The sequence below is a fragment of the Ornithorhynchus anatinus genome, chromosome 2, assembly GCF_004115215.2.
Source record: "Ornithorhynchus anatinus isolate Pmale09 chromosome 2, mOrnAna1.pri.v4, whole genome shotgun sequence".
NCBI classification, from domain to species: domain Eukaryota; kingdom Metazoa; phylum Chordata; class Mammalia; order Monotremata; family Ornithorhynchidae; genus Ornithorhynchus; species Ornithorhynchus anatinus.
In genome coordinates this window covers 94167139-94194943 of record NC_041729.1, presented here as the reverse complement: position 1 = coordinate 94194943, position 27805 = coordinate 94167139, and the positions used below count along the sequence as shown (strand labels likewise).

Genomic DNA, 27805 nt, shown 5'->3' with positions numbered 1-27805 from the left:
ATTTAATTTCCTGGGATCACTTTTTTCTGTAATTTTATATACATTTGTATTTTAATATTTCTCCCAGAATGAGGATAGGCTTATATCAGGGCTATTCCCTCTCATCTTCTTTCCTTATAAATTGGCAATGTGGAAAAGTGATCTTTAGATAATAGGGACTTGGAAAGCAGACTATCATCCTCATTCCACTCATTCTATATTGCCTAAATTGTGCCCTAGGCCTAGTATGTCTTATTTCTTTTTTTCTTTTAACCTGGGTTTGGTTATGACTAAATTGTTAGGCTCCTCTGATTTTAAGAAGAGGCAAATTCATCCATGAAAATAGTCAAACAAATTCGGTTATGACCAAGCAAGTGGAAAGTAAAGGAGAAGATACGTAATGTACTAAAAAGTGATACTTATTTGTTGTTACTCAGTGTAACATAATGCAAACACACTTGTGGAAAACACTTCAATACGGCTAAGTTAAATTTGTTGATTGTAGGCTACATATAGGCTACCAGGATGCAATTTGTGACCTACACAATCAGTTGTATTTACTGAGCACATACTGTGTGCAGAATGCTGTACTAAGCACTTGGACAACATGACAACTGAATGCAGTAGAAAAACAGAGAAAAAAAATCAATTACCAATCCATGATATGACTAAACTCTTACTTTGTATACAGCACTGTACTAAGCACTTGGGAGAAGACAATAATGTAAGTGGATGTTATCCCTGCCCTTAAGGATTTACATTATAGTGAAGGAGACAGACAAAATAAATTACAGTTTGGGGAATCAACAAAGTGTATAAATATGTACATAAATGCTGAGGGAGTGTGGTGAATATCAAAATTATTAGGAGATATGAACTTAAGTGCAGTGGTGATTCAGAATAGTGGGCTATTAGGATGGATAGGAGATGAGTGATTAGTGAGGGAAGTCTTCCTGGAGGAGATATGATTTTAGTCAGCATTGGAAGATGGGGAGAGTTGGGAATCTGTTAAATATGAAGCCAGAGAAAATTCCAGGCAGGAAGGAAGACATGAGCACTGGGTTTGATGTCGAGAGAGATCGAGATGTAGTAAGTAGGTTGATGTTAAAGGAGCAAAGTGTGTGAGCTGGGCTGTAGTGGGAGAGGAGTGAGGATAGTTAAGGAGAGAGCTGATAGTATGCCTTTAAAACCAATAGTGAGAAGTTTGCTGTGGGGTGCAGAGGTGGATGGGCAACCACTGGATAATTTTAAGGAGTGGGGAAATGTGGAATGAACAATTTTTCTGAAAAATGATCTGGAAACACAACAAAGTATGGATTAGGGAGGGGAGAGGTTGAGTCAGGGAGGTCAGCAAGAAGGTCGATGTAGCTTTTTGTGGGCAGGGAACATGCTCAGCAACTCTATTCTACTGTACTCCCTCCCAAGCACTTAGAATAATGCTCTGCACACAGTATTTTCTCAATAGATACCATTGATTGATTGGTTGAGATGGGGTATAACAAGTGCTTGAACCAGCATAATAGCATTTTTGAATGGCAAACAGGAGGAGGATTCTAGAAAAAGCTGCCCATTCCTCCACCACAAAGTTTGTGCTCTGTTCAGTCAGAGCTGAAGGGGCTGCACTCTCTTACAGATACATCCACCCCCCAAAACACCATTCATTCATTCAATTGTAGTTTTTGAGCACTTACTTTGTGCAGAACACTGTACTAAGTATTTGGGAGAATACAATATAACAATAAAGAGATAGTCCCTGCCCACATCGAGCTCACAGTCTAGAAGGGGAGACAGACATCAATATAAACAAATAAATTGCAGATATGTACATAAATGCTGTGGGGCTGGGAGGTGGGGATGAATAAAGGGAGCAAGTCAGGGTGACACAGAAGAAAGTGGAAGAAGAGAAAAAGAGGGCTTAGAAAGGGGAGGTCTTTTGGAGGAGATTCACTCAATAGTATTCATTGAGCACTTACTATGTGCAGAGCACTGTACTAAGCGCTTGGAATGTACAATTCGGCAACAGATAGAGCCTTCAATAAGACTTTGAATTGGGGGGAGAGTAATTGTCTATTGGATTTGAGGAGGAAGGGCATTCCAAGCCAGAGGCAGGACTTGAGAGAAGGGTCAGTGGTGAAACAGGCGAGATGGAGATACAGTGAGAAGGTTAGCATTAGAAGAGTAAAGTGTGCAGGCTGGGTTGCAGTAGGAGAGAAGTGAGGTGAGGTAGGAGGCGGCAAGGTGATTGAGTGTTTTAAAGCCAATGGTAAAGAGTTTTTCTTAGATGCGGAGGTGGATAGGCAACCACTGGAGTTTCTTGAGCAGTGGGGAAACCTTTCTCCCACTTGTCTCTTCCCTTAGCAGGTGATCTAATCAATCAAAGGTGTTTATTGAGTGATTACTGTGTGCATGGCACTGTACTAAGCACTTGGGAGAGTACCACATACAATATAATGGATATATTTCCTGCCCACAACAAGCTTACAGTCTAGAGGACAATGAGTTTTAGTCAGGGTGGCAGCAGGAGGAAATGAAGCTGAATCTTTGTAACTCCTGTTCATCTGCTCAAAAAGAGTTTGACATCCCTCCCTAAATATGATTTTTCCTTCTCTTTTGTTGAGATTTACTTTAAATCAACTCTGAAAGTTCAGCAGGCAAAACAAGGTGTGGAGTTCTGGTAATTTTTCATATTTTTTCCTAAAGGAAATTTATTTAAATAGTCTTTTAGATGATTAGGTTCGGCTTGGCTTTGTTTAGTAAATGGAAATCTGCTTTGGAGACACTTAGCTCAGACTAAGAATTACTCAACTATCGAATTATTCAAGATTGTAATAAATGAACTAGCTTTTTAATGCCTTCCAATGTTAAATTTAGATAGGGCTCTGCAGCTTCAGTGTTCCCAAGTGTGTATGTGCATTATGTTCCACAAGGAGGATTTTCATGACTCAGAATTACCGAAGATGTTTGGGAAGAATTTTGAAACAATAAGTTGCTTGAAAAGCCAATCTTTCTGTTTGCCTTGCATATTATCAGTTGGAAATAGAACATTTATTTATGATTCTTGTCCAGGAGCTTGAAGAATTTAAAAAATATAATTTGCTCAGCTAGAAAAGACAGACAGCTCTCTAAAAAGAATTCCAGGAAGATCAAGTTCAGGCTCAAAATCAAATTCATCCATGGCCTGTGAGAAGCAGCATGGCCTAGTGGATAGAGCAATGGGAGTCATAAGAATCTGGGTTCTAATCCTGGCTCTGCCACTGGTCTGCGACGTGATGTTGGGCAAGTTACTTGACTTCTCTGTGCCTCAGTTGCCTCATCTGTAAAATGGGGATTAAGACTAAGCCCCATGTGGGACAGGGACTGTGTCCAACCTGATTAGCTTGTATCTACCCCAGCATTTAAAACAGTGCCTGGCACATAGTAAGCACTTAACAAATACCATTATTAAAAAAAACAACGCTACTAGGAATATTTTAGTAGACACACAGTTGAAAATGACTTTCTGAATGGATTAACATTAACATTTCAAGGGCTATAATTGCATCTTTTATTACGATAAAACCTATATTATGGTGTAAATATACAGACAGAAATGATATTTTTCAATTCTTTTATACTTTTTGTAGTATGTTATTTCCTGAATCCTTTAAAGTTTTTGGAATTTAATTGTAGATATAACAGTGCCAAAGGAATTGAATAATTCTATAAATAGCTTTAAATAGTAATAGACAATTTTACATCTGAAATATTCCTCATGCAGAAAGTACTCATTTTTATCATTGTGATATTTATCAAGTGCTTACTATATGCTAAGTACTGAAGTAGATGCAAGACTATCAGATTGATACAGCTCCTGTCCAGCATGGGGCCACAGTCTATTTTATTGCTATTTTACTGGTGAGGAAACTTGCTCAACATGACCCAGCAGGCCAGTGGCAGAACTGGGACTAGAAACCAGGCTTCCTGACTCCCATTAGCCCTGTGGTTGGCCCTGGGGGAAAGAGCAATGCTCAGGGAATCTTGAGGCCTGGGCTCAAGTAGCAGTTTTTTCTGTAGCTGACTAATGTGGAGAAAATTGCAAATGCATTTTGTAAGGTGCTGTACCCCTGCCTGCTACCCTGCTCACCCCACTCCAGAGGCCAACGAGAACAAAACTTGGCCAGAGGCAAGAGAACGAGAATGGTGGTGAACTACAATGAGACTGTAAGCTCATTATGGGCAGGGAATGTGTCTGTTTATTATTATGTTGTACTCTACCAAGTGCTTAGTACAATGCTTGGCACGCAGTAAGCGCTCAATAAATACGACTGAATGAAGTATCAGGGCTAAGTGGATAAAGCATAGACCTGCGAGTCATAAGACCTGGGATCTAATTCTTACTCCGCCACTTGTCTGCAGTGTGACCTTGGGCAAGTCACTTAACTTCTCTGTTTCTCAGTGACCTCATTGGTAAATTGGGAATTAAGACAGAGTCCCATGTGCGACATGGACTGTGGCTGACGTGATTAGCTTGTATCTATCCCAGTGCTTATATAGTGCCTGGAACAATATGAGCACTTAAATACCATATAAAAAAATAAATCAATTACTCTGCCCAGGTTCTTGTTCCTGAAGTCTTGGGATAGAGGGTCAACCAGTATTCCTGATGGAGGATCCATCGTCATCATCATCATAATGGTATTTGTTAAACTTTTACCATGTGCCAGGCACTGTATTAAGCTCTGGGTGGAGACAAGAAAATCAGGTTGGACAGTCCCTCTCCCACTTGGAGCTAACCATCTTAATCCCCATTTTACAGATGAGGGAATTGAGGCCTAGGGAAGTGAAGTGACTTACCCAAGGTCACACAGCAGACAAGCAGAGGAGCTGGAATAAGAACCCATGATCTTCTGACTCCCAAGTCCGTGCTCCATCTACTATACCATGCTGCTTCAAGGCTTCTCATTCAAGACAGTGTTTTCAATTTGTCCTAAAGATAGATTTATTTAATTTGCTCACTGTGGGCAGGGAGCATGTCTGCCAACTCTGTTACCTTGTATTCTCCCAAGCGCTTAGTACAGTAAGGACTCAGGGATACAACTGATTGTAGGGAAGGCTAGATATCTAGCTGGAGTACATTTGCTTATGCAGAATGATACCCAGTGCTCCATTTATGCTGCACCATGTCCATGAGCTGCAGAGTTTCTCTAAGCATTTTCATATGCTGCTTTTGAAATAGCTAGGCAACTCTACAGTTATAGAAAGCTCACAATTCAAAAGATTCAAAGGTCCCTAAGGAATCTCTACTAATCCCTACATTAACCTCTATTGCAAGAATTCCTGTAGCTCACACAAGTTTTTTTATAGTATCTCCACATGGCTTTGCTTCAAAGAGTATGTCAGTAAATTCTTGTTCATGAAGATAATGCTTTTTTTGTTGACGATGGCCATAACACTAAGTTAGCCCCTGTACAGTAGGCTGGGAAGTGATTTATACCCCCATGTGAACACAACCATTTCATCCTACACCAAATCTACTTATTGTCAACTTGTGGATTGTTTTATGCTAGAAGAGATTCAGGTTTTGGGAAGACCACTAATTCCTATCCTAATCTTTCACCATCTCAGTGGGAAAGAGAAGAGCAGTCACAGAATGGGGTCTCTGCAAAACCTTGGAAAGACCAGTGGCTGCTTAGCTGCTGACACTAGAGCTGTGCCTTAGTTTTTGAGCCACAAGGACCCTGAAATTCTACCCCATTAGCCACATCACCCTACTGATTTTTTAGTCTGTATATTTGTTCTTGTCTTGTATGCTGCTTTAGAGTTTTATTGTTTCATTGCGCCTTTTGTGCCTATCACAAGACTCTCCCCTTATATTCTTAATTTCTTAGCCTTGAAGAAGCTCCTTGAGGGTGAGGGACCATGTCTAATTCCTACCTCTGTATACTTTAGCAACACTTAGTACAGTGTTCTGCACCCAGAAAGCAATTAATACTACCACTACTACTTCCATCATGTTATATTTGTTTTATAACAAAATTAGTAAATTTGCAAATATTCATTCAATCGTATTCATTTAGTGCTTACTGCGTGTAGAGCACTGTACTAAGAGCTTGGAAAGTACAATTCAGCAATAAAGAGAGACAATCCCTGCCCACACTGGGCTTACAGTCTAGAAGAGGGGGAGACAGATATTAAAGCAAGTAAAGTCATCAATAAAATAAAATAAAATTGGAATTATAGATATACACATTTATAAGTGTGCGTTGGGGGAGGGTGGGGAAAGGGCAAAGGGAGTGAGTTGAGGGGTGATGTGGAAAGGAGGGGGATATGAGGAAAAGGGGAGCTTAGTCTGGGAAGGCCTCTTGGAGGAGGTGATCCTTCAGTAGGGCTTTGAAGGGGGGTGGGGGAAAAGTGATTGGCGGATTTGAAGAGGTAGGATGTGGGCCAGGGGTCGACGGCAGAACAGGCAAGATCGAGGCACAGTGAGAAGGTTAGCACCAGAGGAGTGGAGTGTGTGGGCTGGAATGTAGAAGGAGAGAAGGGAGGTGAGGTAAGAAGGGTCAAGATGATGGAGAGCTTTGAAGCCAAAAGTGAGGAGTTTTTGTTTGATGCGGATGTTGATAGGCAACCACTGGAGATATTTGAGGAGGGGGGTGACATGCCCAGAATGTTTCTGTAGAAAGAGAATCCAGGTAGCAGAGTGAAGTATGGACTGAAGTGGGGAGAGCCAGGAGGTTGGGAGGTGAGAAAGGAGGCTGATGCAGTAATCCAGTCGGGATAGGACAAGTGACTGTACTAAATCTGAATGCAAATTAACTGAGGTAACTTTGACCCAGAAAAGGCAAATATGTAGATTTCTGGAAAGAGAGCCATTTCTAGAAGGAATATCCTAGATTCCAGTTGTTGAATTGTATGTTATCCCTTTCACCATGAGGTGTTCCTCATTGATGAGACCTCTTATCCCTCCCCCTGTGGTACTCTTTGGTGTCAAGAGGGAGAATAGGTTTCTGTTTCTACTTCTGTTCTGTTCCCATTTCCCCAGTAGAGTGGCACTCACCCACTCTGGCCACAACTTCCTGCAATGTGACTATTTTTGGCACTGCCACCAGACTGTTCCAGCAGGTAGAAGCTACTACCTAGACTAGAAAAGCATTTGGCAAAAAACTTAGGTTTAAATGTATTGCAGTAATGTCCACTTTGTGTGGTGGTGTTTTTCTAAATGACTTTTTGGTAGAAGACATTTTGGTAGTGTCCAAATGACCATCGGTATTTATTTTCTTGCTTAGATTACAAAAAACATTCAGACTCTTCAAGCTTCAATAATACAGCAGGATGCAAGACTCTCCAAAGCGATGTGTAAACACAGTACCTTCCATGTCACCTTGTTAGTGATGAAATTATCAAGTGAAGAGCAAGTTAACATGTAAGTACTGTGAGATAAATCCTGCCTCAACTCATTTTCCAAAATCTACTAATTCCTTTAAAACCCACTTTATCTGCCTCTCCACCCACTCCAATTACCAGCTCTCCATGTCTGCTTTTTGGAGTGACTTTAACACTTTTTTCCCTTCTCTCCATTGATACTTGCAGACCTCAATATCCTCAATGACAAAAATAGTAATAATTGTGGTAATTGTTAAGCAGTTACTATGTGCCAAGCATTGTACTGAGCGCTAGGGTAGATACAAGCTAATCAGATTGGCCACAGGCCGTGTCCCACATGGGACTGACAGCATCAATCCCCTCTTTACAGATGAGGTAACAGGTATGGAGAAGTATAGTGACTTGCCCAAGGTCACACAGCAGACAAGTGACAGAACCGGGATTAGAACCCACATCCTCTGACTCCCAGGTTTATGCTCTTTCCATTAGGCTACACTGCTTCTCTGTCCCCCCCAGTTAGTTATTTCCTCTTACACCTCAACTCTGCAGTTATCACGCTGCTCCCCATCTTACTCGTACACCAACCTGGATAATCACTGCACCTTATCACTAGTCACTGTACCATTGTCACCTCACCAGCTCTGAAATTCCACAATCCTCCGGCCAGGAACTCCCTCCTCTTTCAAAATTTTCTGTACTGCAGTGCTTGTTCTTAGCCTTTCTGAAATATCCCCTCCTGTAGAAGACTTTCTCCAATTTTTCTTCCTCGCATTGTCCCGGCACTTTTACACAACCGTAGAAATTTTTTACTTACTACTTCCCACTGTACGTTTGCACATATAGTTTTATATATTCTACATCCACTCCTACTTGTAAATCATTTTTTCTGAAAAACCATTCAGTCCATATATCCCCACTCATTCATTCATTCATTAGTATTTATTGAGTGCTTACTATGTGCAGAGCACTTTACTAAGCGCTTGGAATGTACAAATCGGTAACAGATACAGTCCCTGCCCTTTGACGGGTTTACAGTCTAATCGGGGGAGACGGAGAGACAAGAACAATAGCAATAACTCCTCAAAGCCCTCCAATAGTTGCCCATCCACCTCTATATCAAACAGAAGCACTGTATCATTGGCTTTACGACACTGTCACCTCTTTTTCCTACCTAACCTCTCTGATCTTCTTTTACAACCCAACCCATACACTTCACTCCTCTAGCTTCTACCTATTCCCTGAACCTCAATTTCATCTATCTTGCCACTCTCCCCTTTCTCACATTCTCCCTCAGGCCTGGAACTCCATCCCCCATCATGGCTGGCAGGGAATGTGTCTGCTAATTCCGTTGTATTGTGATGATGATGTTGGTATTTGTTAAGCGCTATGTGCAGAGCACTGTTCCAAGCGCTGGGGTAGGTACAGAGTCATCAGGTGGTCCCACGTGAGGCTCACAGTCTTCATCCCCATTTTACAGATGAAGGAACTGAGGCACAGAGAAGTGAAGTGACTTGCCCATAGTCACACAGCTGACAAGAGGCAGAGGCGGGAGTTGAACCCATGACCTCTGACTACCAAGCCCGGGCTCTCTCCACTGAGCCACGCTGCGCTCTCCCAAGTACTTAGTACAGAGCTCTGCACATAGTAAGCGCTTAACAAATAGCAACATTATTATTATATCAAGGGCTCAATAAATATGATTGGACAGTCCACCACTCTCCCTACCTCTCCTAAAATCACATCTCCAATACATGATTAGTTCCCCTAACCCACTGCCCCACCCCCTGCATCCACTATGCCCTTAACTGAGTATCCCTTAAGCACTTTGATACACACCCCAGCTCCACAGTGTGCAGAACACTATACTGAGCAGAGAGTACAATCCAGTAGAATTAGTAGACCTGATCTCTGCCCACAAGGAATTTACCGTTTAGAGGCGGAAATCAAACATCAAATTACTCATGGAGAAAATGGCAGAGTATAAGGATACGCACATAAATGCCATGGGGTTCGGGTTGGAGTGAGCATCAAAGTGCTTAATGGGTGCAGACCCAAGTGCATAGGTGATGCAAAGGGAGGGCAAATAGAGTGGGGAAATGGGGGAAAAAACTCAAGAAGGATTTAGGGAGGAAAAAGGGCACAGTTGGGCTCTTGGTATATCAAAATCAGGAGGATGGATATCAAAGTTGGTAACCGACCCATTATACTACTATCCTCTGGTGTTACCCTTGTAGACAAAAAACTGGTCAAACCTGATCTGATCAGAATTAGGAATGGCCTAATGTACAAGCTCTTGTTAGATAATTATGTAGCTTTACTGATCCTCCTTTTAATTATTATTGTTATTATGGTGTTTGGTAACCCCTATGTACCAAGAACTGTTTAAGCCCTGGAGTAGAGTCATTCATTCAGTTGTATTTATGGAACACTTATTGTGCTTGCAGATCACTGTATGTTTGGGAGAGTACAATATAACAATAAACAGACACATTCCCTGCTCACAAGAAGCTTACAGTCTAGATAGGTAGGACACAGCCCCTTGTCCCACATGGGGTTCACATTCTAACTAGAAGGGAAGCAGGTATTGAATCCCTATTTGGCAGTTGAGGAAACTGAGGCCCAGAGAAGTTAAGTGACTTGATCATGGTCATAGAGCAGGCAAGTGTCAGAGAGATTTAAAACCCAGGTCCTCTGACTCCTAGGCCGGGTGCTCTTTCCACTAAGTCACACTGCTTCCCAAATTATATTTTGATCCCAAGTACCGGCCTTTTTCAGATAAAAATAGTCTTTTTGGCTGGGAATATTTGAATACTTTAGGTCAGATTTTTATCACATGGTTATCTAGATCACTGGACAGTTGAGGCCCAATTTAACTTTAAGTTTTAATGAAATGATTTTCAAGTAAGCACTAGGGGATAAACAACAAACTTGTAAATAGCTGAGCTACCCTTTGGTTTGAAGACCGTAAATGGGAGTGTTGTTGAGACAGTCTTTTGCACACTTGCCTAAGGGGCCATTTAGTGTAAATAGGGCACCTTTTCTAGTCTCCTTTCATTTCGAGTGAGCAATGTCCAGGGCTCAAGGCTACTATCAAGTGGACTTTGGGCTTTACCTCAGCAAGGGGAAGCAGTCTAGTGAAAAGAGAACGGGCCTGGGAGTCAGAGGACCTAGGTTCTAATTACAGGTTTGCTACCTGTCTGCTATGTGACCTTGGGCAAGTCGCTTAACTTCTCTGTGCCTCAGTTATCTCATCTGTAAAATGGGGATTAACACTGTGAACCCCATGTGGGACAGGGGCTGTGTCCAATATGTTCTTGTATCCACCCCAGCATTTAGTACAGTGCCTGGCACATAGTAAGTGCTTCACAAATACCATAAAAAAAAAGAAGCTAAAGCGGGGTTGCCTGTTTTTCCTAGGACTTTAGTTGAAGGTTAATAGAAGGGGAAAGGTATATCCTGCTGTCTGCAGGATATACTTGAGTTGTTTCTGCAGCTGTGGTGATGGGTTGTGCTGAGCCATCCAGATTCTCTCACTCTATCCTCTGGGGTCCAGAGGCACCACTGTGAGTTGGATTGGCAGTGTAGCAGGTGCAGGTTATGATGATGGAATGGAATATGCCCAAGACCTTATCATATTACAGGAATAAGTTATGATGACGACTGAAATGCAGGAGAGCGAAACAATGGAATTGGATAAGCAGGCTCAGATTGTCCAGTATCTTTCAGAAGGAATGCTGGAGGCCTCTAGCTAGTTGGGCAATGGTATCTGCCTCCAATTAAGCATTCCTGCAAATAAACCACTTTTGACTTAAAACTTTAAAGAAATGATAGGAGATGTAGTCCTTTTACCACCCTGGGACCTTTTGTATCCTGTATGCATTCACTTGAAACACCCTGCTGTGTTTCATCTATTATGGAAACATAAAAAAACTACAGAAGCAAACCACAAAAAGAACAAAGCCCATTTCCCTAGGGAGCTTTAGACCCTGACCATGACTTGTTTTTTGCTTTCATTCTTGCTTGATGTAGCTGCTGAGCGAATAGTATCTTCAGTTGGAATTTGACTACTGACTTTTCAGTTTCAGCCCCTCTGATTTAATATGCAGCCCTTGTTGAGCTTTTATTTTTTAAGAAAACCACTACTGCCGTTTGAAGCTTAGTCATTTTTTTCCCCAATAAACAGGCTTCGAGACCACAGTTTAGGAATGTGGAAAATATGTAATGGACTAGAAAACAGATCTCAGTGATTTTAATCTTGTAAGAGTCTCATCTGACATAATTCCAAATGATGAATAAAAAAAAACCCATTGGATTGTGAGAGTAAAATCAGGCATTATTCCTGAAAGGTGAGGCGAAGTCTTCAAGGAGTCTAAAATTTTGTTTCCTGGGTAATTACTGCCCTCTAGTGCCGTTTCAGTTACCTAATCAACACAATTAAAATGTTATTTAAAATGTATTAATAAGGATGGTATTTGTTAAGCACTTACTATGTGCCAAGCACCTTTCTAAACCCTGGGGTGGATACAAGGTAATCAGATTGTCCCATGTGGGACTCTCAGTCTTAATCTCCATTTTACAGATGAGGGAACTGAGAGAGAAGTGAAGTGACTTGCCCAAGGTCACACAGACATGTGGTGGAGCTGGGATTATTATATTTTGTCAAGAATTTGCAAGTGAAAATATTAGCATAAAATAATCCAACACAATGAAAATCTAGAAATTAAGATTAATGAATATAAATTTGCTTTAATAAGAAAGCCATTAAGTATTATTTATGGCTTTGTTACTCACTCATATGCCAAGCACTTTACTAAGCAGTGGAGTACATACAAGATAATCAGGTTGGACGCAGTCCCTATCCTACATGGGGCTCTCAGTTTAAGAAGGAGGAAGAACAGTTTTTGAAACCCCATTTCACAGATTAGGAAACTGAGGCACAGAGAAGTTAAGGTACATGCTAAAGTCACACAGCAGCAGGCAAGTGGCAGAGCTTGGTTTAGAACCCAGGTTCTCTGACTCCCAGGCCCATGCTCTTTCCACTAGGCTATGCTGCTTCTCAGAATATTAATTTTCAGAAGTAAAAATTTACCCTCAAATATAAAGTCTAAATATTTTATGTCCATGGCTGAATGCTTTCTGCACTGTCAATAACGTGTCCAAGGTTAAATATTTCTGAATACTTGAACTATGATACTATCAAACTAATACTAGAAGCAGAATGGTCTAGTGGGAAGAGCATGGTCCTGGGAATCAGAGAACTAGGGTTCTAAACTAAGCTCTGCCACTTGCCTGCTGCATGATGTTGGGCAAGTCAAGACAGCATAGCTGAGTGGAAAGAGCCTGGTCTTGGGAGTCAGAGGTCGTGGGTTCTAATCCTGACTCTACCACTTGTCTACTGTGTGACCTTGGGCAAGCCACTTAACCTCTCTGGGCCTCAGTTACCTCATCTGTAAAAATGGGGATTTAAAAATGTGAGCCCCATGTGGGACAATCTGATTACCCTATATCTATCCCTGTGCTTAGAACAGTTTAGAGAAGCAGCGCGGCTCAGTGGAAAGAGCCCGCGCTTGGGAGCCAGAGGTCATGGGTTTAAATCTAGGCTCTGCCACTTGGCAGCTGTGGGACTGTGGGCAAGTCACTTCACTTCTCTGGGCCTCAGTTCCCTCATCTGCAAAATGGGGATGAAAATTGTGAGCCTCACGTGGGACAACCTGATTACCCTGTATCTACCCCAGTGCTTAGAACATTGCTCTGCACATAGTAAGCGCTTAAATACCAACGTTATTATTATTATTCTCTGGGCTAGTTTCCTCATTTGTAAAATAGGGATGAAATAACTGTCCTTCCTCCCCCTTAGAATGTGAGTCACATATGGGACAGAGATTGTGTCTGATCTGAATCCCTCCTACTTCACCTCCCTTCTCTCCTCCTACAGCCAGCCCACACACTCTGCTACTCTGCCGCTAACCTCCTCACTGTGCCTCGTTCTTGCCTGTCCCGCCATCGACCCCTAACCCACGTCCCACCTCTGACCTGGAATGCCCTCCCTCCTCACATCTGCCAAAACTCATGCTCTTCCCCTCTTCAAAGCCATACTGAGAGCTCACCTCCTCCAGGAGACCTTCCCAGACTGAGCCCTCCCTTTCCCTCTGCTCCTCCTCCCCTCCCCATTCCCCCTACTCCCTCCCTCTGCTCTTCCTCCTTCCCTTCCCCACAGCACTTGTATATATTTGTCCATATTTATTGCTCTCTTTATTTTGTTAATGATGTGCATTTACCTGTGGTTCTATTTATCTTTTTGGTGGTATTGATGCCTCTCTACTTGTTTTGTTTTCTGTCTCCCCCTTCTACACTGTGATTCCATTGCTGGGTAGGGATTGTCTCTTTCTGTTGCCAAATTGTACTTTCAAGTGCTTAGTACAGTGCTCTGCACACAGTAAGAGCTCAATAAATATGATTGAATGAATTACCTTTTATCTACATGGCTTAGTGGATAGACCCCAGGTCTGGGACTCAGAAGGTCATGGGTTCTAATCCCGGCTCCACCACTTCCATTCAGTTGTATTTATTGAATGCTTACTGTGTGCAGAGCATTGCACTAAGCACTTGGGAAATACAATTCAGCAACAAATAGACACAATCCCTGCCCACAACAGGCTCACAGTCCAGAAGTGGGGGAGACAGACATCAAAACAAGTAAACAGGCATCAGCAGCACCATTATAAAATCAATAGTATTATAAATATATGCACATCATTCTGCTGTGTGGCTTTGGACAAGTCACTTAACTTCTCTGGGCCTCAGTTACCTCATCTGTAAAATGGGGATTAGGACTGTGAGCCCCATGCAGGACTGGGACTCTGTCCAACCTGATTTGCTTGTATCCACCCCAGCACTTAGTATAGTGCCTGGCACTATAGTTAGTGCTAAACAAATTCCAAAATTATTATTATTATTACCCCAGTGCTTAGAAAAGAGCTTGGCACAGAGTAAGCACTAAAGTACCACAACTGTTATGATTAGATTCAAATAAAAAATATAAATAGGAATACATTAAAATTAATGATCATGTTTAGTAGGTCTTTTGAAATCTGATTTCAAATTGTCTTTGAAATTTAAAAACTGACTATAAAATAATTGATTTATACCTGTAACTTCAAAATAACCACAGAAACTAAACTCAAAATGAAAATAGTCCATAACTTTTGGATTAGACAGGATCATAATTCCAGTGCACACTTTGAGAAATTATAACTCTGCATTACCTCTACATTTTCCCTCTACTCCTAACAGAGCAGTCGGTGCATTCTTGGAGACTAAAGCACTCATAGAAGAAATTCTACAAGGAAAGCCTTTAGATTTATCCTTTCAAGGAGTTGGTAATTTTAGGAATCAGGTGGGATTTGTGAAGTTGGCCAAAGGTGATCAGCTATCTACACTTATGGAAATTGAAGGTAAAAAGACAAAGGAACTGGGGTGATTTGGGGTGCCTCCTATGTTCATGGTCGCTGCAGCGCTTTGCCGGCAGTATTTTATGAGCTTCCACTTGCTCTACCTTGTACTTAACATTCTGTCAATTTAAGACCAATCAATCCATCAATTTTATTTATTGAGCACTTACTATGTGCAGAGCACTTTACTAAGTGCTTGGGAGAGTATAATATAACAGTTAGTAGTCATACCCGCTGTGGGCAGGGATTGTCTCTCTGTTGCTGAATTGTACTTTCCAAACACTTAGTATGGTACACACAGTAAATGCTCAATAAATACAATTGAATGAATGTTCCCTGCCCACAGTGAGCTGTCTAGAAGACCAATTTTTAACTTGGCTTATGAGGGCTGAGTCTTTGTGCTGAGATGCTAGCTTTTCTTGACCATCAACCACCTCCTTTTCTCCTTTCTCTTTAGTGGCTAGATTGATAAAGGGCTTTGATTGTTGAATTCAGCCTTCTCTGTCAGGAAAGTAGCAGCCATTAGGGTCCCTGCGGACTCATTAGTAAAAAAAAAAAAGTTACAAATATAGTTTTTAAATACCTTAAACTGATTTATAAAAAAGTAAAGGAAAATATTCAGTAGACCAATTTTCACTATTATAATAATTATGGCACTTAATAATAATCGTACTTGTTAAGCTGTGTGACTGTGGGCAAGTCACTTCACTTCTCTGTGCCTCAGTTACCTCATCTGTAAAATGGAGATTAACTGTGAGCCTCACGTGGGACAACCTGATTACCCTCTATCTACCCCAGCGCTTAGAACAGTGCTCAGCACATAGTAAGCGCTTAACAAATACTATTATTATTATTATTATTATTATTAATAAGCGCTTATGTGCCAAACGTCATTCTAACTCTGGGATAGATACAAGGTAGTCAGGTTGGACACAGTCCCTGTCCCATATAGGGCTCACACTCTTAATACTCATTTTACAGATGAGGTCACTGAGGCCCAGAGAAGTGAAGTGACTTGCCCAAAGTCACACAGCAGCATGTGGTAGAGCCAGGATTAGAGCCCATAACCTTCTGACTCCCAGGCCTGTACTCTATCCACTAAGCCACACTGCTTTTCTACTAGGTACCAAACACTATTCTAAGCACCGGGCAAGTTACAAGTTAATCAGGTTGGACATAGTACACTACCTACCAATGCATAATTTGGGCTATAAACTATCTCGTTAGACCAAACTTTTTTCTTTTTAATAAGAATCCAACCACCACACCCAAGTGAACTCATCTATGCCTCTCGAAATATTATATTGCCCATGTGTAGACATATCCCAAAAGTCAGAATACTGAGTACTGAACTTCAGTTTTTACTTTTGTAACCTAATGGTCTCTGGGCATGAATCATTTTTAGTTAGTCATTCATTGTTCTTTTAAATTGTTTAAAAGCTCGTCATTTTGTGCCAGTAATTCCATACATTCCATGGAGATATTCTCTACAAGGGGGTTTCCAGTGCTGATGAAAGAATTCTCTGTGCTCTGCGGAATGAGAAATCACACCATGCTTTGATATGACTGTACATCCGAGATTGTTGCTTTGGAATGTGAGCAAAGGCCTGCAAATGTCTACTTTCCCTCATGAATCTTGATATGCTAAAACACTATGGTACTGTGCCTGCAATATCTTGTGGGCTTCCAAATCATATCTCGCCTATCTACCTTGCCGATACATGACCATAATTGTATCTTCAGCTTCCACACTCCGTGAGAAGCAGCTTGACCTACTGGAAAGAACAGAGAACTGGGAGTCAAAAGACCTAGTTAGTCAAATAATGGTATTTATTGTGCACTATGTGCAGAGTCTATACCAAGGACTTGAGAAAGGGCAGTACAACAGAGTTGGTAGATGCAGTCCCTGCGCACAAGGAATTTACAGTTTACTGGGGGTGGGGATTCTAATCCCAGCTCTGCCACTTGTCTGCTGTGTGACCTTGGACAAGTCACCCAACTTCTTAGTGTCTCAGCTTCCTTTTCTGTAAAATAGAGACTACCTTTTCTCTTTCCCAACTAGTTTATGAGGCCCATGTGGGACAGAGACTCTCATTGCACTGAATCTACCCCAACACTTAACCTAGTACTATGCACATAGTACATGCTTAATAAATATTTTATTATAATAATAATAATTGTTGCATGACATTTGCTACTCTCTTTACTTCATATTTTAACACTAATTACACCTATTTACATTTGACATTCACCCCACCTTCAGCCCCACAGCACTTACCTACTTACCTGTATCTTATTTTAATCTGTCTACCCCTCTAATCAGTGGTATTTATTGAGTGCTTACTGCATACAAAGCACTATACTAAGCACCTGGTAGAGTGAGGTGCAACAGAATTGGTAGACGTTCCCTTCCCATAACAAACTTACAGTCTAGAGAGTGTAAGATCCCTGTCCACCAATTCTGTTTTATTCTAATCTAACACTTAGTCCAGTACTCTGCACACAGTAAGTGCTCATTAAATTGATTGATTGATTAACACTGGGCTAAGTAACTCAGTCTTCCCCCTCAAAAGACAACAGTTGTTGAAAAATGTCATTGAGTCATAGGCTGAAGAGCGTCAGTCACTGAAAAATCATGATATATTGTCTCTAGCCTATAAACTCCTTGTGGGCAGGGATTGCGTCTATTAACTATATTGTATTTTACTCTCCCAAGCACTTAGTATAGAGCTCTGTACATGGTAGGTGCTTAATAAATATCACTGAATGTATTAAAATTCTAGATTATAAGAACTAAGAATTTGAAAGGTAACATCCTCTACATCTTCCTGGTTTCCATGGGAAATTACAGAAGGTATTTTGGCCTCCAGAGGGACTGGAATGTATGGAATTCCCCATGTGCTAAATGCGGAAACACTGAAGCACTAGTTTTTTGTGAAAAAATTTTAAAACAGTCTGTCATAGACCAAATGGTTCCATTTGGGGTAAGAGGGGGCAACTCATGGACAGGGTACAGTGCCCACCATCTGATATTACAAGTGGAGGGAAAGGAGATGATCCTTCCCTAGAATAAATAATAATAATTAGTGTATTTGTTAAGCATTTACTATGTGCCAAGCACCATTCTAAGCATTGTGGTATATTCAAGATAATCAGGTTGAACACAGTCCTGTCCCACATGGGGGGCTCAGTCTTAATCTCCATTTTACAGATGAGGCACTGAGGCACAGAGAAGTAAAGTGACTTTCCCAAGGTCACATAGCAGACATATGCAGAACTGGGATTAGAACCCATGTCCTCTGACTCCCAGGCCCGTTCTCTTTCGACTAGACCATGCTGCTTCCCTAAACAATAAAGGGTCATTATGTGTTGAACATATTTGTTTGATTTCAGTAATGCATAAGGGTGTGATAGCTTCCTGTTTTCATCTGCATGTTTATATAACCATTTAGGAAAAAAAATTGATGTAAACATATAAATCCAAAGCGAAAACAGAACCCCTCATCTTTTTCCATGTCAGAAAAAAAAAATGGTGAGATCTGTTCAGTTAAAGGGAAGCACCCTACTAGTATGTTATTTCACCCACGTACCCTCTACTAATTCATTCACCAATTCCCAACTTAATTGGGTGGAGGAAGATTGTGGCAGTCAGTTCTATCATCATTTTAATGATGTGGGTACAGCCACTAGTAAGATGTGTTCTTATTTTTTCCCCTCAAGGATAGCTTTCCTCCCAATTTAAAGTTTATTAAAAGATTTCCTCATATGTTTCCCATTAGTGGTACAGGAAGGAAAATTTGCAATATGGAAAAATTACAGTTATATCCATATCTTTTTTGTGACCAGAGTCTCTTGTGTGCAAATCACCTCCTTTGGCATTCATTTATAACGGAACTCTTGAATTATTCCCTGGGCAATTGGAATGATCCTATAGTAACAATTTGGAAGTCATATGCGTTTTTGATGCACCACTTTATTTCTTGACATATAGTTATTTATAAAGCAAAAAGCTATTTCTCATCTATTCTTAAAAAAAGTGCACTTCAAAATCGTCACTGCCTAATATTTCATTTGAAAAATCCTCAAAGCATAATGAGAATGTTAGAAACATGTGGTGTACATGAATTTACTCTAATCAGGATTTTATAATTGCTCATTCTGAATGCTGCCCATACCATTCTGGACATTTCCTGACTTCTCCCCCTTACTCCTTTTTCTCTTGAGTGTACCCACATTTGAAATCAAAACTCATTTCTATAAAATCCAAACCAAATTCTGGCTGTTTTCCAACTTGGCTTGTTTCCCCCCGCCCCCCAACAAGAACTATTTCAACAAAGGGCTAGATTTGGTTCTTGGGCTCCCCTCTCCCAAGATACGGGCACAGTGCCAGTTAGTGGTTTCAGGATTGAGACCAGATGATCAGTAGCTCAGACTGTACACTATTATAAGGGAATACTGGGATTGCAGAGAAATGATTTTCCACAATGCCTTTTCTGACTTTCTGCAACTTGCATGGTGAAAAGGGGTAGGGATTTTCAGGATCGGGGGCAACATGGACAAGCTATAACTATGGGGTGATAGTATAATAATGTTAGTATTTGTTAAGCGCTTACTATGTGCAGAGCACTGTTCTAAGCGCTGGGGTAGATACAGGGTAATCAAGTTGTCCCCACGTGAGGCTCACAGTTAATCCCCATTTTGCAGATGAGGTAAGTGAGGCACAGAGAAGTTAAGTGACTTGCCCACAGTCACACAGTTGACAAGCGGCAGAGCTGGGAGTCGAACTCATGATCTCTGACTCCGAAGCTCAGGCTCTTTCCACTGAGCCATGCTGCTTCCCCATAGTAACCCCCATAATCTGTAGACTCTTTTCCCCTAGTGTATCCTCCTGTGCCCCACCTTTTATAATAATAATAATAATGTTGGTATTTGTTAAGCACTTACTATGTGCAGAGCCCTGTTCTAATCGCTGGGGTAGACACAGGGTCATCAGCTTGTCCTATGTGAGGCTCACAATCTTAATCCCCATTTTACAGATGAGGTTACTGAGGCACAGAGAAGTTAAGTGACTTTCCCACAGTCACCCAGCTGACAAGTGGCAGAGCTGGGATTCGAACCCATGATCTCTGACTCCCAAGCCCATGCTCTTTCCACTGAGCCACGCTGCTTCCCATATACACACACACACACTCCGCCCCCCCCCCCCCCCCCCGCCATCTCCATTTCTCCTTGGCACTAATTTAGAATTCACAGTGATTGCTCTGAATAACTCACTGCCCAGTAGGGCACTGGCATTGTCAAGTTAGGGGTGATGAATGCACAACCATGCTTGTTGGTGGAAGGAACTCATGCCTTAGTGGTTAGAGCAGGCCCTGGGAGTCAGAAGGACCTGGGTTCTAATCTTGACTCTGCCACAGATCTGCTGTGTCACCTTGGGAAAGTCATTTAATTTCTCTGTGCCTCAGTTACCTTAGCTATAAAATGGGGATTACGAGTGTGAGCCCCATTTGGAACAGGGACTGTGTCCAATTTAACTTGCATCTACCCCAGTGCTTTACAACAGTGCTTGGAACATAATAAGCACTTAACAAGTACCACAATTATTATTATAATACTCCCTCTCCCTCCAACTCATTCTCATCAGCTGGGCATTGGCAAAGTTTTCAGAGCAAATTAGAACTTGCATGAACAATGTGTTGGTGCTTTCCTCCCTTGGTCCCACAGCACTTATATCCATAATTTATGTTAATCTGCCTCCTCCTCTAGACTGTGAACTGGTTGTGGGCAGGGAACATTTCTACCAACTTTGTTATATTGTACTCTCCCAAGCGCTTAGTACAGTGCTCTGCATGAAGTAGCACTCAATAAAAACCATTGATTATGAGTTTTTAGGTCCTTTGAATTAAAGTGACTTGCCCAGGGTCTCACAGTGGGCAGTTAGCAAGACTGAGATTGGAACCCAAGTCCTCTGCCTCCCAGGTCCATACACTGGGCCACCCTGCTTTTCAAACCTTCTTCAGTGTAGAGCCAAGCCTAGGGTGGTTTATTTTAGTTTTAGAGTCAAATACGTGGTTGGCGTCGGAGATCACATATCCTTGCTTACTGTCTCTGGATGGTTTTAACATCTGAATGATTCTGGGGATTCAGTTCTTCCTCCCACTTAGGCTGTGAGCCCCATGTGAGACAGGGACAGTGTCCAGACTGATTGTGTTTCATCTTCCTCAGCACTTAGTGCAGTGCTTGGCACATATTAAATGCCTTCTCTTTTTCTACACACACACACACACACGCCTAAAGTAAATATTTGCATATTCATAGAAAAGTAATCTGAGGATTGAAATTCCAGACTTCAAGAGAAAAACACTGTTGTTGTACATGTTCATGGATGGATACAAATCTGATGGAAACTAAGAACTGCTAGATGTGATTTTCAGGGTCACAAAGCGTACTGGATTATGACTAATTTATACATTGCTATCAAGAAAATTTTCATGGGCCACTAGAAGCAGCTGCTTTGATTTCTTGGTGTACAGGAGTGGATGTTCTAAAAAGGAATGTTTCATTCCTTGTAAAGCATTCCCAGGTTTTTAACTTGAGTGTGGATGTCTACCAGAATATCCATTCACATTTCCTGCTAAAACTGCATTTCTCTATTCCAGTGTGGCATTACCTAGTTATATATTAAAACAAATTAACAAACAAAACATAAAAAAAGATAGGTCTGGAAAATTTTTCAGGTGTGCAGGCAGGTGTTAGGGTCTGAAGATCTCTTTATGGGCAGGGAATGTGTCTACCATTTTAGTTATATTATACTCTCCCAACTGCTTTAGTACAAGAAGCAGGAGCATGGCCTAGTGGCAGTAGCGTGGGCTTGGAAGTCAGAGATGGTGGTTTGTAATCCTGACTCCACCATCTGACTATTGTGTGACCTTAGGCAAGTCAGTTCACTTTTCTGGGCCTCAGTTACCTCATCTGTAAAATGGGGATTGAGACTGTGAGCCCCATGTGGGACAGAGTCCAACCTGATTGCATTGTATCTACCCAAGGACGTAGAACAGTGCTTGGCACATAATAAGAGCTTAATACCATAATTATTATTACAATGTTTTGAACACAGTAAGCACTCAATAACTGATTGATTTGAACCCTCCAAAAGACCTAAGAGTCAATCCACCCATCTAAAGATCTTCTTCGCTCTTGTCCTATGCTGTCAAGTCATCTCCGACCCATAGCGATGCAGTGGATACATCTCTTCCAGAGTGCCCCACCTCCATCTGCAGTTATTCTGGTAGTGGATCCATTCAGTGTTCTTGGTAAAAATCCGGAATTTATCATTGCCGCCTTCTGCTCAGTAAACTTGAGTCTCCTCCCTCGACTCTCTCCCATGCCGCTGCTGCCCAGCACAGGTGAGTTTTGACTTATAGCAGATTGCCTTCCACTTACTAGCCACTGGCCAAGCTAGGAATGGAATGGACAGGCCTCTGCTTGACTCTCCCTCCCGTAGTCGAGACTGGTAGTGTACTGGAAACTCTCCAGGTATGATCTTGAGAGGGGGCCCTCTTGACTAGGAGCTCCTTAAGCATATCTCAGAGACCAAGGCTGAATTCCCTAATCTGTCTCAAGTCCAAGACTTTCTGCTTCTACTAGACTATCTGCTCCTTAAGGGCAGGAATCACCTGCACAAACTCTTTGAATTTTATACTTCCACATGCTTAATAGAGACCCTGCCCACAGTTAGCACTCAATAAATATCATTGATGGATATCACTAAGCTTAGGACAACCCAGATGCTCCTCTTCATGGTTCTACACAACTGAATAAGTAAGTTAGCTCTGGAGGCTGAAGATCTGCAACCTCTTCAGCTCTTTTCTGGCCCAAACAAACCCCACAGTCATATAGCCAGAAAGGTCCTGGCCTCATTTTGGGGAGCAGAACTACATGCATTCTAGGCACATGTGTTTCCTGAGGAAGGAGGAGCGAAGGTGCATGGGTATTGTAAGGAATCAGAATATATCCCTAAATTAGCAAGATCTTCATTTAATAATATTTAAGCACATACTATATGCCAGACACTGTCCTTTATCTACCCCAGAGCTTAGAACAATCAGGTTGGATAAAGTCCCTGTCCCTCATGAGGCTCACAGTTCAAGTAGGAGGGACTAGGGTTGAATCCATATTTTATAGATGAGCTAACAGAGGTATAGAGAAATTAAAAGACCTGCCCAAGATCACACAGACACATGGCAGAGTCATGATTAGAACCCAGGTTCTTTTACTCCTAGGACCATGCTGATTCTCTGACACCCACCCCACGCCCAAACCCTAATCAATGGACTCAGAATGTATGGGCCCACCTTCTAACTTCAGTTCTTGCAAAGCTGTACTGGAGAACCCCTTTATTCCTGATAAACACTCCTTTTACTCTGTGTGAGCCCTGAAAGGGTGCTTTTTGCTCATCCCTTGAGCTGGGGCCCTTTGTTTTCTTTGGCCAGGAAAGACCAAGTCTCAATACTTTAGGCTATTCCCCCTAAGATTATGCACATTTAAGCATTTGACATTTTCTTTTAGGTCCATAATGCTGGAGTCATCTTTGATGAATGTGGAATATTCCCCAAACATTCTGTTAAATCCAGGGGTGTTGCAATAATGCATTGTTTAAATCAACTTCTATTTGGAGTTTTGCCCATCAGTTGTGAAAGCCCACAGGTGTGCAGGAGACTGGGTTACCAACTTCTCTCAATCATTTGTATTTGAGTGCTTACTTGTGTGCTGAAAACCATACTACGTGCTTAGGGGAGTACAATAGAACAGAGTTGGTAGACACATTACCAGCCCACAGTGAGATTAAGGTCTAGAGTAGTTTCCCAGCTGTGACATCAGATAGTGCCCCTCTAGTTCTTTGGCTGCAGCTGGTGAATCATGTGGTGAGCAGAGGGTGGCTGCTCCCATCTTTGATCCTAGAGTGTTTATTACCTTATCCTGAATACAGGGATTGAGTGTTATACTACAACCATTACTTTTTATTGAGGAGCAGCATGGCCTAGTGGAAAGAGCACAGGCTTGGCAGTCAGAAGACCTGGGTTCTAATCCCAGCTCTGTCTGTTGCCTGCTGTGTGACCTTGGACAAGTCACTTATCTCAGTTTCCTCTTCTGTAAAATGGGGATTAAATCCTATTCCTTTTTAGACCTTAAACTCCATGTGGGACAGGGATTGCATCTGACCTGATTAACTTGTAGCTGTCCCTGTGCTTAAAACTGTGTTCAACACATATTAAGCACTTAAATATATTAGTAGTAGTAATGATAGAATTTATTCAGCACTTTGAGCAGAACACTGTGCTAAACACTGAGGAAAAACACAAAAGGGAGAGTCAGACACTGTTCTTGGCCCTTCAGGGGCTCACAATCTTCTACTTCCATTGAAGGTTCCCAAGTATTTAATCAGTGCTCTGTACACAGTAGGCACCCAATCAATTCTGATGATGATGATGATATGAAAATGATTAATGGTAGAGCTGAATTCAGAGATTCTTAACCCCAAATACAAGCAGCATGGCATAGAGGATAAATGCATGGACTTGGGGGCCTGAGGACTTGGATTCTAACCCCTGCTCTGCTACTTGCTTGCTGTGTTACCCTGGTCAAATCATTTAATAATAATGTTGGTATTTGTTAAGCACTTACTATGTGCCGAGCACTGTTCTAAGTGCTGGGGTAGACATAGGGGAATCAGGTTGTCCCACGTGGGGCTCACAGTCTTAATCCCCATTTTACAGACGAGGGAACTGAGGCACGGAGAAGTTAAGTGACTTGCCCACAGTCACACAGCCGACAAGTGGCAGAGCTGGGATTCGAACTCATGAGCCCTAACTCCAAAGCCCGTGCTCTTTCCACTGAGCCACGCTGCTTCTCCAGCTCTGTGTTTTAGATTCCTTATTTGTGAAATGGGGATTCAATACCTGTTCACCCTCCTACTTAGACTGTGAGCCCCATGTGGGACAGGGACTGAATCCAGGCTGATTAACTTGTATCTACTTAGAACAGTACTTAGAATAGTGTTTGACACTTAATAAGTGCTTAAATACCATAAAAAAGTAATTCTAACTGAAATGAGTATTTTCAAGAAAGAAGGGTGTGTGTAGGGGTCACTTACACTTAATATTCAATATTTTGGGGCCGCTTTACTTTTATCTCCTCCAGAGACGGTGAAGAGGACATTTCAAGAAAAGGGCATATTGGCAGGAGAAAACAGAAGTTTTACACCCCATCTGACCTACATGAAAATGACCAGTAATGTTGCAGGGCTACTTAAACAGGTGAGATGGCATGATGGGCAATAAAACTTTCAACTCTTCCAAAGAAGAGCAAATGTATTTTTATTATCTGCTTTTGCCAGATTGTTCTCCCACTCTGCTTTTTAACTCAATGATTTCATACCCCTGGTAACATTTTTCAGTCCTTTAAGAGACTGGTTATTATTTAAACTTCTTAAATAAACATGTATTGGAATTTTAGAGTGATTATTTTTTAGGCTTCTCTTTTTTATAAACCTATATCTGAATTTTAGTGCACATTGTTCTGGATATCCTTGAAGGAAAAATAATATTCTTTGTCAACAATTCAGAACATTCAAAGTAGAAAAATCTTCTCCCAGTTCATTATCTCCTGTCATCTACAATGATAGCCTTATTATCAGAATTTGAACTGGCAAATTATTCAGTTGTTACCTCTTCATGAAGGATTTTAAGAAAACCTAATCTTTGTTCCTCTTTCAAGTGTTCTTTCTCCCTCAACTTCATTCTTTCCTCAGTTTAAAGTGTTGCACTCTAGCTGTAGTTCTAAATTTAGGGAGTCAAAAGATGTATTCTCTATCATTTGCTTCAAATAGTTATAGTATCCAAGTTTCAGCATTTGATATTGCAGGTAATTTAACAAGTTAATTATTTTAAAGTTCTCTTCAAGCATATATACTGGTTAGTACTCATCAGGGTAAATTTGGATGAATGAAAATTTTAAAATGGGTCCTTCAGAAGCGGAGACATTTCAGTAAACAACCTAGGAAATAGAAGTAGAAAACTAAATAACACCACATTCTTTAGGAGACTCTCAAAGCGTGATGGCAGGGTGTATTAAACTTCAGACAAAACTAAATAGGTTCAAACCTCCTTTAACAATCAGTCATTTATTGAGCTCTATTGTTTGCACTATAACTGAGAGACCTGCACTTTCCACTCATACCACATCCGACTTCTTGAACATCATTTAAGGGCCATTTTACTCAAATGGCAACACAGAATCACTAGCAGTGAAGTCCTTGGAATTAAGTCAGTCTCCCAGCACTGAAGCTAAATTCATTTCAGCTCAGCAGCACAAGGTCGAATGTGTGAGGAGAATAAACATTGCTAGAACATGCAAATAGTTCTTGTAGGATGAGCTGAAATCAGGAAGGAAGGAGGAGAGGGAAAGATTTCAAGTGTAGAGAAAAATAAATGGGATCCCAGCTGGAAAAAGGGCATGAGTTGCCATAGATGGACCTGCATAATGTACCATAATGGTACCAAGAAGGTAATCCAACTTTATGGCCTGGGTGCCCCATGTTTGACAAATTCCCCAAGACTGATTGTTTTAGAGGGAACTTTACAAAGTGATTATTTCATTTCTCAAGTCTACTAAGACTCAATTTTGGAATCCCTATCAAAGATGGGGCAGGCAGGGGGATGAAGCAAGACAGATGAAGGCCCTTCCAGGCTTTCCCTAAATGCTTTCCTAGGTGGAGCACATTTTCTGCTTTTCCTCCTACTTGTTTACAGTTTATTACCAGACTTCAGAAGATTTTGAAATTCTTCCAGCCTTGTCAGAGGAAAAGCATCTCTCTTCCCTTCCATCCCAAATTCTACCAGCAATCACATCCAGACTGCTCATTCAGAGTCTATGTGCTTAATACTGTTCCAAGCACTTGGGAGAATGCAGTAGAATTGACATAATTCCTGCTCTCGTGGTCTTAAAAATCTTTGAAGTGCACTGAGAATTTTCAAGATTTATAACATTTATGAGTATCATTAATACTAGTATTTATCAAGCACTTACTGTGTGCAGCACAATGAACTAAGCACTAGAAAATAACACACAGGTGGAATTACACAGTTCCTGTCCTTGAAGGGGCTTACAATGTAAAAATAAAAAAGGTGACAGGGGCCTGCTGACACTACAAGGAGAGATAAAACACTGAGACAATATAAAGACGATAACAAAGATCAGCATTCTATTGTAACTCTCCTAAGTGCCTAGTACAGTGTTCTGCACAGGAGAAGTGTTCAATAAATAGCACTGATTGAAATACTCATTTTGATGTAGTTTCCATTTCGAGCTCAGGAGTAAATTGGGTGGTTAGGACAGTCTACTGACACTTGGTGGCAGGAGAGACCAGTTTCTGGTCAAACGAGATTCATGAAGCAGATTTAGCTTACACAAGAGGGAAGTGGAGCATATTTTTTTTTTATCATAGGTACATTAATTGAGCACCTCACCTTCAGGGAAAAGTTGGCACTTAGCAAGTTTTATACACTTCTTCAGGTAACAAAGGTGCAATCTAGTGCACTGAAGTTAGGCTATGAAAAGATACATTAGTAAAATCTTTCATACTGTTGTTTTTAAACCTACCTGACTGATGCCACTTATTGTTCAACCTGACAGGAAGAGGAGGACTGGTATATGAGAGGCTGGCCAAAGTAAAAAGGGAAGGAGAAGTGCGGGAGGGGGAGAACAGAGTTCACTTAGACTGTGATTCCGAGGTGAAGGACTAGGACCGCCTATGACCTGAATATCTTATATCAATCCCAGCACTTAGTACAGTGCTTGGCACAGAGTAGAGAGTACAGTGCAATAGATTTTGTAGAAATGATGACACAATATTAAAATAATTACAATATCAAACAAATCATCAATGGCTAATACCAAAAAAACTCCATACATGCCTAGGATAACACTCCTTTAAAATATTCTTCCTTTTCTGG

The 27805-nt window shown here is 41.3% G+C and overlaps 1 protein-coding gene and 1 non-coding gene across 5 annotated transcripts in view; one reads left to right on the top strand and one right to left on the bottom strand.

Moving 5' to 3' along the window:
• Positions 1-27805, top strand: part of AKAP7 (A-kinase anchoring protein 7) — a 152264-nt gene that overhangs the window by 26903 nt on the left and 97556 nt on the right. For all 4 annotated transcript variants that reach the window (XR_003755852.2, XM_029054143.2, XM_029054144.2 and 1 more), the window contains exons 4-6: positions 7245-7381; positions 14635-14795; positions 24993-25108. Coding sequence is in view for 3 of the 4 variants with exons in the window: in XM_029054143.2 (XP_028909976.1) it covers positions 7245-7381; positions 14635-14795; positions 24993-25108 (414 nt within the window). In the remaining variant the exon portion in view is untranslated. The remainder of the gene's footprint in view (positions 1-7244; positions 7382-14634; positions 14796-24992; positions 25109-27805) is intronic.
• On the bottom strand, positions 22209-22346 carry LOC114809738. The gene has a single exon (XR_003757515.1). It is a non-coding gene; the product is annotated as a small nucleolar RNA SNORA7 (small nucleolar RNA).